The sequence below is a fragment of the Mixophyes fleayi genome, chromosome 2 (assembly GCF_038048845.1).
Source record: "Mixophyes fleayi isolate aMixFle1 chromosome 2, aMixFle1.hap1, whole genome shotgun sequence".
NCBI lineage: Eukaryota > Metazoa > Chordata > Amphibia > Anura > Limnodynastidae > Mixophyes > Mixophyes fleayi.
Genome location: NC_134403.1, coordinates 233,317,396 through 233,331,547, shown reverse-complemented (window position 1 = coordinate 233,331,547; position 14,152 = coordinate 233,317,396). Strand labels below are relative to the sequence as shown.

Here is a 14,152-nt window from a genome sequence, read left to right as displayed (position 1 = left end):
AGACTGACCCCAAACTGGCTTTGTCCATTTCAATTAATATTGTACAGTCTATAACGGCTGAATTTTTTACTATTTTCTACAAGTGGAGGGGGGCCTAGAGACACAGAAACCAAACTGCCTTTGTCCATTTCAATTTATATTGTTCAGTCTATAACGGCTGAATTTTTTACTATTTTCTACAAGTGGAGGGAGGCCTATAGAGACAGAAACCAAACTGCCTTTGTCCATTTCTTTAGATATTTAACTATAAGTGTAGGGTGTAATATACACCCAAAGACGATGGCTGCATTGCCAATATGCATAGATGGAGAGGAAGACAATCTGGTTTGTGTGTAGAATTAATGACGGCCTACCTGGAATTAAACAGTTTTTTTCATAATTATATAGCTTTACAATTACATTACTTACCCAAGAACCAGGTGGAGCACTAAATTCAGTTATTTTATGCCCAAAAACATTGATTTTTAATCAAAATTCCCAAACAAAACCAAAACACGCAAGGGCGGTTTTGGCAAAACCAAAAGACAATGGTAATCCAGATCCAAAACCAAAACACGGGGGTCAGTGAGCATCTCTACTTCCCTCACACATTATATTAACGTACCCCCCCCCTCACACACACATGATGTTAACATACTCCATACACTGTATTTGTGCACACAAAATTACACTTAGGGGTATATTTACTAAACTGAGGGTTTAAAAAAGTTGAGATGTTGACTATAGCAACCAGATTCTAGCTGTCATTTTGTAGAATGTACTATATAAATGATAAATAGAATCTGATTGGTTACTATAGGCAACATCTCCACTTTTCAAACCTGCAGTTTAGTAAATATACCCCCTTAGACAGTTGCCTTTGTATGACTAAAGCAGCTGCAGGTCTATAGGTGGTCCAGACCTATCAAATTTCACATAAACATATATATGATTGATCCAGCGCTCTCAAAATTTGTAATACAAAGTATATTAAGGTTTAGACTTGTCAGGTGCTTACTGGACAGTATGTATAAACTCCTGTGTACTTAATAATATGTATAGGCGTTGCTGTTTATGATATGACCCAGCATGGGTAATGTGCTATTAACTAATCATATTGTGATAGTCAACACTAGTCCTTGTATAATCAAATGGTATATTAAATCTCCTGTGATTGGGTAGATTACCAAGGAATGGTACCAGATAAAGATGTTATAAGTCTGTTATATTTAGATATAATAGAGACAGTGGTGTGAAAATACTTGTATTTATTCAAATAACACATTAACATTTGAAAACACTATGTAAAAATTATTCATAAAACAATATTAATAACACTTTACACACACATACCCCCTTGTGCCAAATGCTTTACACACACATGCCCCCTCTGCCACATGCTTTACACATACATACCCCCTCTACCCACATATGCCCCCTCTGCCACATGCATTACACACACATGCCCCCTCTGCCACATGCTTTACACATACATACCCCCTCTGCCCACATATGCCCCCTCTGCCACATGCTTTACACACACATGCCCCCTCTGCCACATGCTTTACACACACATGCCCCCTCTGCCACATGCTTTACACATACATACCCTCTCTGCCCACATATGCCCCCTCTGCCACATGCTTTGCACACACATGCCCCCTCTGCCACATGCTTTACACATACATACCCCCTCTGCCACATGCTTTGCACACACATGCCCCCTCTGCCACATGCTTTACACACACATGCCCCCTATGCCACATGCTTTACACACACATGCCCCCTATGCCACATGCTTTACACACACACACAGGCCCCATCACTTTACCCCTTCTTCTTACCTTTTCCTCCATCAGTGACAGCACAGGGGCATGATGATTTCCAGCAGAAGCTCCTGCACTGTGTACCATGTGACTGCAGTAGTCACATGACCTGCTGATGTAGTACAATATTCTGTGAATGAATGATGCCGCTGCAGTGAGTTCTATGCGATGAGACAGCCCCTGCACAGACTGCAAAGGCTGTCTCCATTGCATTATCACTGGACCACCAGGTGGCCCAAAATACAATTTAACTGTCTGGCCCAGCCCACCCATGGAGCCAGTGCGCATCACCTTACATGTTCAGTAGCAACGGTCATAGAATACAATTGTGGAGGTCACTGCAATGTCTAATACATAGACATGTATTATACACATGTTTTCTCAATTCACTTGTAACTTATAGGGCCTGATTCATTAAGGTAAGTAAAGCAAAAAAATTAGTAACTTTGAACCTTTTCAAAATCATGTTGCAATGGAGGGGGAGCTAAATTTAAAATATGAGGACACATTTATAACTGGGATAGGGCATGACCTAGGTCAATTTTTAATGTCAGTGTAAAAATAAAGCTATCAAGTATTTGCATCCTACATGAAAAAAACAGCTAGTATTTAACTTATGTGCACCCCTTGCATTATATCTGGTGTGCTTTACCACTGCATAATGATAGAAAGAAACAAATGCATCTGAATCTCCACCTACAACATGACACAGAATTGTGTCCCTTTGAAAGCTGCAAACAAGTTTTAAAATAACCCTGCCCTACAATCATATAGAGAAGCCCTGTTCTGTCACCCATACCTGATAATAATGGGGAATTTTATTGCATCTACCAGGAACAAAGAGCTCTGTGTTACACTGGGAACACATCCAGCTGCTGACACACCCTAAATAAACTCCTTACTTCATTATACCAAAGAGATGGGGAATAGTATAAGTGGTAATTTTCTGTGGGTGGTGTCTATATTGGAATTAATTGTCTTATCTGAGGATGTCTAATCAAGTGTGAGTGACATTGTCTGAGTCACCGTCTTTGCAACACAATTATCTGAAATGTATTGCTACTCCAGCTATACCTGTTCTCTGAGGTATAGCAGTCTCTGTGAGGGGAGGGGGGATCTGCCACAGTAGCTGCCCACATTGTTACTGTGTGTATTTATTTTGTTTTGTCATACAAAATATACAAGACGCAGTGTAATAGTCCTACTTTTATATTACACATGTGTCAAAATAGATGACACTCCCTTGTATCAATTGTAAAGTAATAAAATAATATAGGTTTGAAGAGTGACCATAAAGTGCAAATTGAAGATGAATCGGCCATATGATCAAAATCTAATAATTACTTCAACTGCATTAACTGCTTTATTCAACAAGCTTTGGTGAAGATTCTTAAGGGTAAGTTTCTGCTATTTTAGTATTTACTTTGCAATGTATACACTGTTACTCACTTTCTGTCTCACTTGTGGTTTCATGTGGGAGTTATAGTGTTAGGGTGGTATGGCTATTTATGATGGAGATCTGACTGAATCACACAGTACTCTCACAGCTTCAATTATGTACAAATTTAGCACAATAACATTTAATGACAAAACATTAATTATAGTAAACTTAAAAAAAATAATTGTTAAAGCATGACTATATTTATTCATTTATTAAATATTTTTCAGAGTCTGCGGGCCTTTAAAAAATCTTTACACAGAGGCCAGTGTTCAGCACTACACATGCTATATTGAATAAATATATAAATAACAATATGGTTGCTGCAACACATGCTATATTGAATAAATATATAAATAACAATATGGTTGCTGCAACACATGGTCATTTGCTGGTACTTGCAGATCGGATGATGCACTACTATAAAACAGAAATACTTTTAATCCTTGCTCTTTTCCAGACCACTGTATAAATCACTGTCTGATAGTTTTGATGTTATGATGTTAGAATCAATAACATCACTGAAACTGTCAATATCAGATTAGTCACTTTCCACTCCATTAATACTATATTAGTTACATCTTTGAGGGGTCAAGGATTTTGGAGAATCATTTCCAATCTGTCCTCAATTGTACCTTTTGAGTCTTATTCATTAATTGGATACCCCATCCACTAATTGAAAATGTCATTATTTAGGCTTTACATGTTCCTTAGAAAAAGCTATAATTTTACAGATAAATGGTGAATGTCACAGATTCTTTAAAATACATTTGAAACAAGTTATATTGGCTCCTTAGCATTTCAATAGTAGGGTAAAAGTTTTTCAAATAATATGCCAGTCACTAAAAATGAGGTTTATAATTGGTCTCCAAACCTCACTCAGGAATTATTGGCATGTGTGATATTGGCATTCCTATTAACCTGAATACTGTATATATATTATTACACTATAAATACACAGTGTAGGTCTGTTATTAAGAAAATAACTTGCATACCAATCCAATTATCACATTATTACAAGGTACCTTTTAATCTTATACGGATGTAGTTAAATAAATGGGCAACTGTATATCTTACAGTAGAATAATAATGCTGTGGCGTGAGGCAATACGATGGAAAATGCAGAGTAAACGTGTATATCTATATTTTGACCAACTTCTTTAGCGTGTACAAACTTAGTTGTATACTATGTCCATAAATTCACCCCAATGCTAGAGGCCAGTATGATATTATAAATAGGGCTCTGGAGGGCGCCTCAGAAATAAAATTACTTTAAAACTGTGCGGCGACCGCTGACCATACCTTCCACGGCCGCCGCACAGCGTTCAGATAAATCCACGGGGAGGGGGGAAGGGGCTATGGATCACCACCGCCGCCTCTCTTCTCCGTCTTCTCCCCTCCACTCACTGACTGTCGGGCGTGACATCATCATCACGGCCCGACAGTGTCAGTGAGTGGAGGTGAGGAGACGAAGCAGACAGGAGCTGCTTTATGGAGGCAAGGTAAGGGAAGACGTGGGGAGGAGGGAGCCGATTTTGACAGTGTTCCGGGTGCCGATTTTTAAAGTGTGCCTGTGGGGGGGCGCCGACTTTTAAAGTGTGCCTGTGGCGGGGGGGCACCAGTTTTTAAAGTGTGCCTGCGGCGGGGGGTCGCCGATTTTTAAAGTGTGTCTGCGGCATGGGGGGGGGGGGCGCCGATTTTTAAACAGTGCCTGTGGGGGGGGGGGGGGGGATTGGGGCGCCGATTTTGACAGTGTGCCTAGGATGCCAAGGACCCTAGCACCGGCCCTGATTATAATGCATTTTTCTCTATGTGGGTAAAATATCTGCGCCTCACATTCTGTTGTGAAAACTTGTACCTACATATTGCCTACCTTTAGACCTTCTACCTCATAAAAGTATGGTTATCTGTACAGTCATTTCCTTTCATCTAATCAGATTCAAATGACCAAGGAGATGTTTCACTCCTTTTAAAACATGTATGATTGAATGAAATGTTCAGCCAATAGGAGTCATGGGCATAACTTTAAAAATTAATTCCCACCATTACCAATTTCACTGATATGTTGCATTATCAGAGCTCAGAAAGCAGTCTTTATGAGATTCCCTATCTTTGAGAAACCAAAGCCAAACATTTCTGCCCATACAGATTGCAAATCATATTTAGTTACTATTACTAGATAATATATTAAGATTTATTTATTAGCACAGGTATAGTAAAATAAAAGGAAAATGCTTCTTGCACAGATGTTTGCCCATAACAAAAGACTGTCTCAAAGTTAGACAATATTGTTATGGCTCCCAACAAAAGATAAAATAAGTTCTAGAACTTGGTCTGAGGTGCAAGTGTTTTACCAGAGCTACAGATGACTTTGTCTTATTGCATGATAAACAGAGTAAAGTTCCTGTAAGTGATGACATAAAGCTTTTTGTAGCTGCACAAAGATCCTGTAGGATATGTAGGAGTACTTCAAGGTATGTTGTGTCGGCAATGTAGAAACAAAACAAACCTTTAACAGTTCTGGAACACAGATTCCTGAGTTCAATACACAAGCCCATAGAGACACTGTAGTATATTTCTACCAGTCTGACAATGATAATGGCAGGGTTAGAATTACAGTTCAGTGTAGTGTTCTAGGTCACAAACTGACCTGCCTGAACACAATTTGCTTCTTTCACATTTTTTTGCTGTTTTCCTTTTTTTACATAAAAGTTTTTAATTTTATATTGAAGATAATGGAAATACTGGATGCAATGGGTTTATAGAAATTGGTACAATGGTAACTGTCAGGGCTTGGCTGATGCTGTTCAGGAATTATTATTAAAGTGTATTACAAATAAAAATAAAATTACTGGATACATGCTGTATGTAAGTTATTTTGCTGAAGAGTGGAGACTTCTCTTTACTATTTCTGCTGCGGAGTTGTAGTGAATATAAATCTGCTGCAACTGCAGGATGATACTTTCTTTTTTCCAGAGTATAATCTCAGCATCTGGCCTGATATATAGATACCTGTATAGTACCAATTCTGGATGCACTTCCCAGCATCTTATCAGAAATGGTCATATACAGCCTATTGTATTGTGTATCCCTTGTGAGAAAGACAGCTTATAATGGTAAAATAGCTATTAATGTTATACCTGGTGCCAGGGCAGACCAGAGGCATGCAGCATCAGCCACTTTGTATCTCAAAGCTAGCCAACCAGATAAATAATGGACAAGCATCATCAGATGGGGCATGTAAGCTCGTACATAGGTGTGATGAATGGTGAAATGGGGCAGAACACTGGGCCCTTGCGTTCTATGCCTGACTGCTAATATAATTATAGAACAGCATTAAAATGGCTACTTTTTTAAGTGCATTGGAACAGAGGTATACATATGTTTGTGAGGGGGGGGGGGGGGCGTTTACAACACTTTGGGAGAGTAGAGTTAAAGGCTGGTCATTTTTTAGTGGGGGAACCGAGTTATGAGATAGCTGTATATATTTGGGGAGCAGAGCAAACAATTGTTGTATATCATATTGAATGGTATATCTCATTATAAAATATTAAAGGATTGAGTATAACTGCACACCTACTCTGGAGAGAAGAATTACAGGGGACTGAATACCTTTAGTATTGGTCACCAGTCACTAATTGTTTGCGGGGATCAGTTACAGGTGGTTACATATCTTTTTGGGGGAGCAATTATAGGAATCTGAATATGCTGCTGGAGAGAATGTGAAGATGTAAAGAAGATGGTTACAAATCTTACAGGTAAAAATAATATTTACAAGTGACTACATGTTATATAATATTGTTTGAGAAGCATTAGATTCCTCCTTAAAATCTTCCCAGTAGAGTGAATCATTTAAGTGTATCTTGTACTGAGATCATACACATATTGTAACATCAATTAGTCATAATGCATGGCAAAAGTTTTTTCCCCTACAAAACCCAGATATACACAGTGGCTAGCAGATACATTTTTAAACATAGTTAACATTCACATTTAAACTCTGTTGATCCTAAGAATAATATAAAATGCTAAAAAAGAACAAAAGGATCACAAAAGTGAAAGAGAAACAGTTTCAGACATATTTCTATGGTCTGTTGACAGAAAATCAGACTGAGGTTTAACTGCTTTGAAAAAAACACAGTGAGAAATATGTGTCTGTTCTGAGCTGCATATAGTTAACTCAATACCTGGAAAGGGTAGACCAGTTTCCCCGGCTGATAGACATGTCCAGGAGCTGCTCGCTCTACACATACACCTGTCTTCCTGGTTCACATAGACACCTTGAATATCATAGATCATGTGACAAAAAGTCACTGCCCAAATGGAGGAGGGTATAATAGACTGCACCTTGTACAGTACGTGTGCTATACTATTGTGATACTGAGTCTCAACACTTTAGCCAATTAACTGTCAGCATAATATAACAATTATAATGATTGTGTTGTTGTATTCTATGCAATGAAACTAAGTTTGGCAATACTACTACCTCTGCACAACTATTATAAGTATGCATGTGGAAGAAGGGTTTTATTAAATAGAAGTTATTAATAATATCATCATCATCATCATTGGCTACATAAAAAGGTGCAAAAAACTCAATTCTAAGGGCTAGATTTACTAAGCTGCGGGTTTGAAAAAGTGGGGATGTTGCCTATAGCAACCAATCAGATTCTAGCTTTCATTTATTTAGTATCTTCTACAAAATGACAGCTAAAATCTGATTGGTTGCTATAGGCAACATCTCCACTTTTTCAAACCCGCAGCTTAGTCAATCTAGCCCTAACCTTTTTTTATATAGTTATGATAATTATTTTTATGAATAAATGTCACAATCTGTATATACTTTCAGGGCCCTCTTAAGAACATTTGGGGCCGCCGGGCAAAGCAGTGCACCGGGGCCCCTATATATATATAAAAATAAAATAAAAAAATGATTATATATATGGGCCCTGCAGCCCAGGGGGCCCGTCAGAGGCAGCTAAAAAAAAAAGTTCCTGAAAAAAAGAAGAAAATACTTACCTTGCGGTCAGCTGGCGATCCGGCTCCCTCCATGGTCTCCTCCTCCGTGCTGCGCTCCGCAATGGATGGCGGGCGTGATGATGTCACGCCCGACATGCACTGCGAACGCGACGGAGGAGGAGACCAGGGAGGGAGCCGGATCGCCAGCTGACCGCAAGGTAAGTATTTTCTTCTTTTTTTCAGGAACTTTTTTTTTTAGCTGCCTCTGACGGGCCCCTTGGGCTGCAGGGCCCCCGGGCACCTGCCCATCGTGCCCTATGGAAGAGACGGCCCTGTATACTTTTAAGAAGTGTTTAACAAACCTGTCTCTTAACCTGTCTTTATTTAGTCTATCAATGGTGAAATCAGGAACCCCATTTAAAGCAAGCTATCTTATGTATAAACTATGAGCTATATAAAAAAAAATGTGTAAAATACATAAAGACACACATCTTAAATGTAACGCCCCCTCCAGTGTTGTTATTCACAATTCCCGGGGACTTACTGTGTGGCCCTGGCACTACGACCCAGAGAAGAGACACAGGGAATTGTTTCTTAGCAACAGAAGGCTTCATTAACTGGCCACAACAGAAGTGTGAGCGAGTGACAGTGGAGAAGATCCTGTGATACCCAGTGATTTGCGGAGCCAGGATATCCCAACACCTGATAGAAAAGTATAATGGAGTTATAGAGACAAAAGATGTAAATTTCTTAGGAAATAAAATATTGTTGCTAGGTTTATTAATATATTCTTCACACACCGCACACACCTCAGCATACTTTAGAAGGCATATGATTTTTTTTCTAACTGCTTAAAAAAAATGTTCTCTTTCTTTTCTAATTGATTTTATGTTTCGCTGAGCAACCCATCAGTAAACTTAGAAACAATGTAAACAATATTTTAAGAAATTTGGAATAAAAGTTCTCCTCTTTATCCTTTCTTTTTGAAAAAAGGGAGTGTAAGGGAACATATTTGAGGGAGAAATTACCTCAAACTATAACTATAATGTAGGAAAGCTCGATGAGGGGGGTATGCTTAATTACCTTAGAATGTGTTTTATGAGTGGAGAGACCAGTAAGGGAAAATAACATGGTTTAATATATATTTATTGCAGAAAACAAATTAGCTACAGCTTTCTATGGTCGATTTTCACTATATGAAAAGTATAGCAAAACACATTTAGATAATTATTGTAAACATTAGGAAATTGTCATTTATTTCATTTCACAAACATTAATAAGGAAATGAGCACCAGAACCTGCGGGAGTTAATCCCCAGTAAAGTAACCCGTAAGGGAGAGCCCCTAATCAAGAAGCCCATATAAATAAAAGAGAGAGAGACCCTATAGGGACGGAGTGATGCTGGGAGCATTGTGTGTATTGAATGGGCCAAAGCTACAATAGCACGTAAATGTCAGAACTAAAACATGTGAAGTGTCATTAATGCAGAAGAGTGGTGAGCAGGGCTGAGAGAACACTAGCAAGTAAGCGCCAGACCCCCAACAAGTGAGTGATGTTTACCCTGCATAGGAGGGGTGAGCAGGGCTGAGAGGATACTAGCAAGTAAGCGTCAGAGCTCAAACTACTGGTTATACATTTTGCTGTTTGTAAAGTGGTGTTGGATGGTTGTTAAGCCACAACCGCATTGAACTTAACCAGGTTGCTGGTTTATTGAACTTGTAAGAAATCAGTAGATGCAGGCAGGGCCGGATTTACCACTAGGCAACCTAGGAAATTGCCTAGTGCCCAGAGGGCCCTCCCAGGGCCGGTGGTGAGTCCAACCTTTAAAAATGGGCCGCTACTTATGAGCCAGTGCTATGTGCTTGCCCCCCTGGGCTAAAGTCTGCCAGCCAGCCCCTGAACAGGGGTATATGTTATGCTAAAAACTATAGTGCTATGGATTTTTTCAGGGAGGGGCCCCAAACCAGTATCTTGCCTAGGGCCCCATGAGGTCTAAATCTGGCTCTGGATGCAGGTAGTCACAGTTGTTATACAGTACAGTAATAGCAGCAACAGTTGTATATGCAGGTTGTATATGGCATGCAGATTTCCTCATACATCATCATCATCATTTATTTATATAGCGCCAACATATTCCGTAGCGCTTTACAATTGGGGACAAACATAATAAACTAATAAACAAACTGGGTAAAGCAGACAAAGAGGTGAGAAGGCCCTGCTCGCAAGCTTACAATCTATGGGACAATGGGAGATTGACACATGAGGTTAAGTCTACATTTTGCATTTTGGCCCAGCCAGACTGCAAAGGTAAAAGTGACTTATAAGCTAAATGAACCCGTTACACAACAATGTTGGTCAGGGGGCAGCCGTCCCGCGTGAAACTGTGTAACAGGCTAAAGGTAGCGAGGTTAAGAGGGTGGCAGAGGAATATTATAAGCTTGTCTGAAGAGGTAGGTTTTCAGAGAACGCTTGAAAGTTTGTAGACCAGAGGAGAGTCTTACTGTGCGAGGGAGAGAATTCCATAGAGTGGGTGCAGCCCGAAAAAAGTCCTGTAACCGGGAATGGGAGGATGTAATGAGGGTGGATGAGAGACGCAGAACTTGTGCAGAACGGAGTTGCCGAGTTGGGAGACATTTTGAGACAAGAGAGTAGATGTATGTTGGTTCAGCTTTGTTGATGGCCTTGTAGGTTAGTAAAAGTACTTTATATTGGATTCAGTACAAAACAGGCAGCCAGTGTAGAGACATACAGAGTGATTCAACAGAGGAAGAACGATTTGCAAGAAAAATCAGTCTTGCCGCAGCATGCAAAATAGATTGTAGAGGTTTAAGTCTGTTTTTGGGAAGACCATTAAGGAGGGAATTGCAATAGTCAATGCGGGAGATGATGAGTGCATGAATTAAGGTTTTTGCAGTGTCTTGCGTGAGATATGTGCGAATTCTGGAAATGTTCTTTAGATGCATGTAGCAGGATTTAGATATAGAGTCAATGTGGGGAACAAAGGATAGGTGTGAGTCAAGGATTACACCTAGGCAGCGAGCTTGTGGGGTGGGATTTATGGTCATGTTATCAACAGAGATAGAAATGTCAGTTATGCTCTTGTTGGCGGGTGGGGATATTATTAACTCTGTTTTAGAAAGATTAAGTTTGAGTTGGCGAGAGGACATCCAAGATGAAATGGCAGAAAGACAGTCAGTTACACGGGACAACACAGATGTCGAGAGATCAGGAGAGGATAGATAGATTTGGGTATCATCCGCATAGAGATGATACTGAAAGCCAAAGGAACTTATTAGATTTCCAAGAGAAGCCGTATAGATAGAAAACAGCAGAGGACCTAGCACTGAGCCTTGTGGTACTCCAACTGATAGGGGAAGCGGAGCAGAGGTGGCTCCAGAGAAATTAACAGTGAAAGAGCGATTAGAAAGGTATGATGAGAACCAGGATAGAACAGTGTCTTGAAGCCCCAGGGATTGCAGCGTTTGCAGGAGAAGAGAGTGGTCAACGGTGTCAAATGCAGCTGAGAGATCCAGGAGAATTAGGAGAGAGTAATGGCGTTCAGTTTTGTACATATATATGCAAATGCGGGCTCTTTAGTACACTGCATGTCCGTGCAGGTTTATTGTGGGCACAGGCTCCCCTATTGTGGTTAGGGGAGCCTCCGGTCACTTTCTGAGGTGTTTTGAGGGTTTTTTATATTATATGCAGTATGCAACTATCATTGATGTGTCCGTCTCACACACAGTCTAATTGAAGAGCACCGCGAAAAGCTGAACTTCCAGTTTGCGCTTTTCACGCATGCATAGTAGCGCATATCAGACATTCGCATCCTGCCCCACTTCCTCTCCACTAGACCTTCGGGGAATTGGTTGCTAGCTAAAGGAGACCTGGCATAGCTTCCTCTTCTAACACAAGTGAGTGGTAATACCCCTGCAGAGGGGGGGTGAGCAGAAATACTGCTGAAAGAGAATGGAACTGCATTGAGGCACCATATTAACTGTCGCAGTAGTCCATATCGAACGCTCGCGTCCTGCCCCACTTCCTCTGCACTAGACCCTCATGGAATTGGCTGCTAGCTATAGGAGAAGGAGTGTAGTGCTCTTCTTCTAACAAACAAGTGAGTGATGTTACCTCAGCAGAGGAGGTGTAAGCAGAAATACTGCTGAAAAAGGATGGATGTGCACCGAGGCACCATTTTAACTGTGTATGTCCTATTAACATGTAAGTTAACTGTGATATTTGCTACTGAAGAACTGTTTAAGGCAGTGGATCCCAAACTTTCTCAGTTCGAGTCACCCTTAGGGTCTCCATAATTTTTTCAAGGCACCCCTAAGCCAAAATACTTACCAAGTAGTCCCCCGCCTTGCTTACCACCGGCCCTGGCCGTGGCACCCCTGTGAGTTCGCGGCGGCACCCCAGGGAGTCGCGGCTCACTGTTTGGAACCACTGGTTTAAGGAGTTTACTGGAGGAGTAAGAGGAAGTATATTCTGTAACTGTAACCATGTCAACAACCTAGGAGGAGACAGGAACTGTATATATTTGAGCTCTATGTGTACATCAAAAACGGACAATTTATTTTAATCTTTTTTTTTTTATTTTTAGCTATGTGTACAGTTCTGTGCCCCAATGGAGGAAAAGCTCACCTCTTCTTGGTTATGGCGTCAACAATTGTTAGATGCAAAGGATTGAGAGAAAGGCAGTAATAAAGTTTACCTCCCCTCTTGTACATGTACGATAATCCAACAAAATCAGAGCAATAACCATATGCCTTTCCTCCACTTCCTTTCATTTTCCTGAAACTGCACTATCTTCCTAATAAGGATATTTCCTCTTTCATATTCCATTCATGCAACCTTCTAAAAAACAGGCTATAATGTAACTAGTAAACCCGCTGCACTGCAGTGTCCTAACATACAATCAAATTGCAAGCTCCTGTGAACCAGTTCTCATATATCTCAAAGATGTTCCATGGTAGCATCTGGGCAGAGACATTGTGGGAATATTATATATGCCTATGCTTGCCTATGTATCCAGGGCCTGATTAAGGGTTCTGGCCACCCTAGGCTAATACCCCGCCCCTGAATCCTCCAAAACACACACACACTCTAACCCCTTCAAAACACACACAATCTGTTCCCCTTCAAAACACACACACACACACACACACACACACACACACACACACACACTCTGTCTCCCATTAATAACACACATATATTCTGTCCCCCTTTAAAACACACATCTACTTATCTGTCTTCTTCTCTTCTGCTGGCAGTCAGCTCCTCTCACTGCAGCTCCTCATTGATACATTCAGGACATGATGATGACATCACGCCTGACAGTCAGTGAGGAGGGAAGGGAGGAGGGGGGTTAGGAGAGGGCAGGAGGGAGCGACAGTGTGGAGGAGGTTAGAGGTGCGATTCCGTGTGCATATAATGAATAGTAAAATTAAAAAAAAAAATATTTTATTTTAAAAGAAAATCTGCCGGCGTTGCGCCCCCCAGGTTCCAGCACCCCAGGCTGCAGACTGATCAGCCTATTGGTTGATCAGGCCCGGTATGTATCACACTATTTTAACTATGCAATAAGGAAGTGATAGTGATAAAGCCATGTTGAGCTTACCTCTGCTGGAGAAAGAACTCACTAGGACAGACAGTTTTTGCTGCTGCTTTCCTGAACAGAGGACTTTGTTAATAGCTGTGATAGGCAGTGTGACTGGATCACTGATAAATAACTTTGGGTATAAATTTATTTAAAGCAAATAGCGCAGGCCGCTTTTTTATATTTGCCAATGCACTTATTTTTGATATTGTGTATATTGTGAGATATGAAATCGTAATTTGTGAGATCAGGGTAGAAAATTTGGTTTTTCTGTTGTAACCTTTCAAAACCAAATACCTTATTTCTGATGTATATCTGATACAATAAGTCTTTGTTTTGAAATCCTTT

At 40.4% G+C, this 14,152-nt stretch overlaps 1 protein-coding gene across 3 annotated transcripts in view; it reads right to left on the bottom strand.

Annotated features, from left to right (window-relative positions):
• The window catches only part of LAD1 (ladinin 1), a 117,097-nt gene extending 108,005 nt beyond the window's left edge, over positions 1-9,092 (bottom strand). Inside the window, exon 1 of one of the 3 annotated variants that reach the window (XM_075195628.1) lies at positions 8,747-9,092. Coding sequence is in view for 1 of the 3 variants with exons in the window: in XM_075195626.1 (XP_075051727.1) it covers positions 7,431-7,468 (38 nt within the window). In the remaining 2 variants the exon portion in view is untranslated. Of the gene's footprint in view, positions 1-1,823; positions 3,397-7,430; positions 7,745-8,746 lie in introns of those variants that run through there. The other 2 variants (XM_075195626.1, XM_075195629.1) reach the window with 2 other exon arrangements.
• Between the last annotated feature and the right edge of the window lie 5,060 nt (positions 9,093-14,152).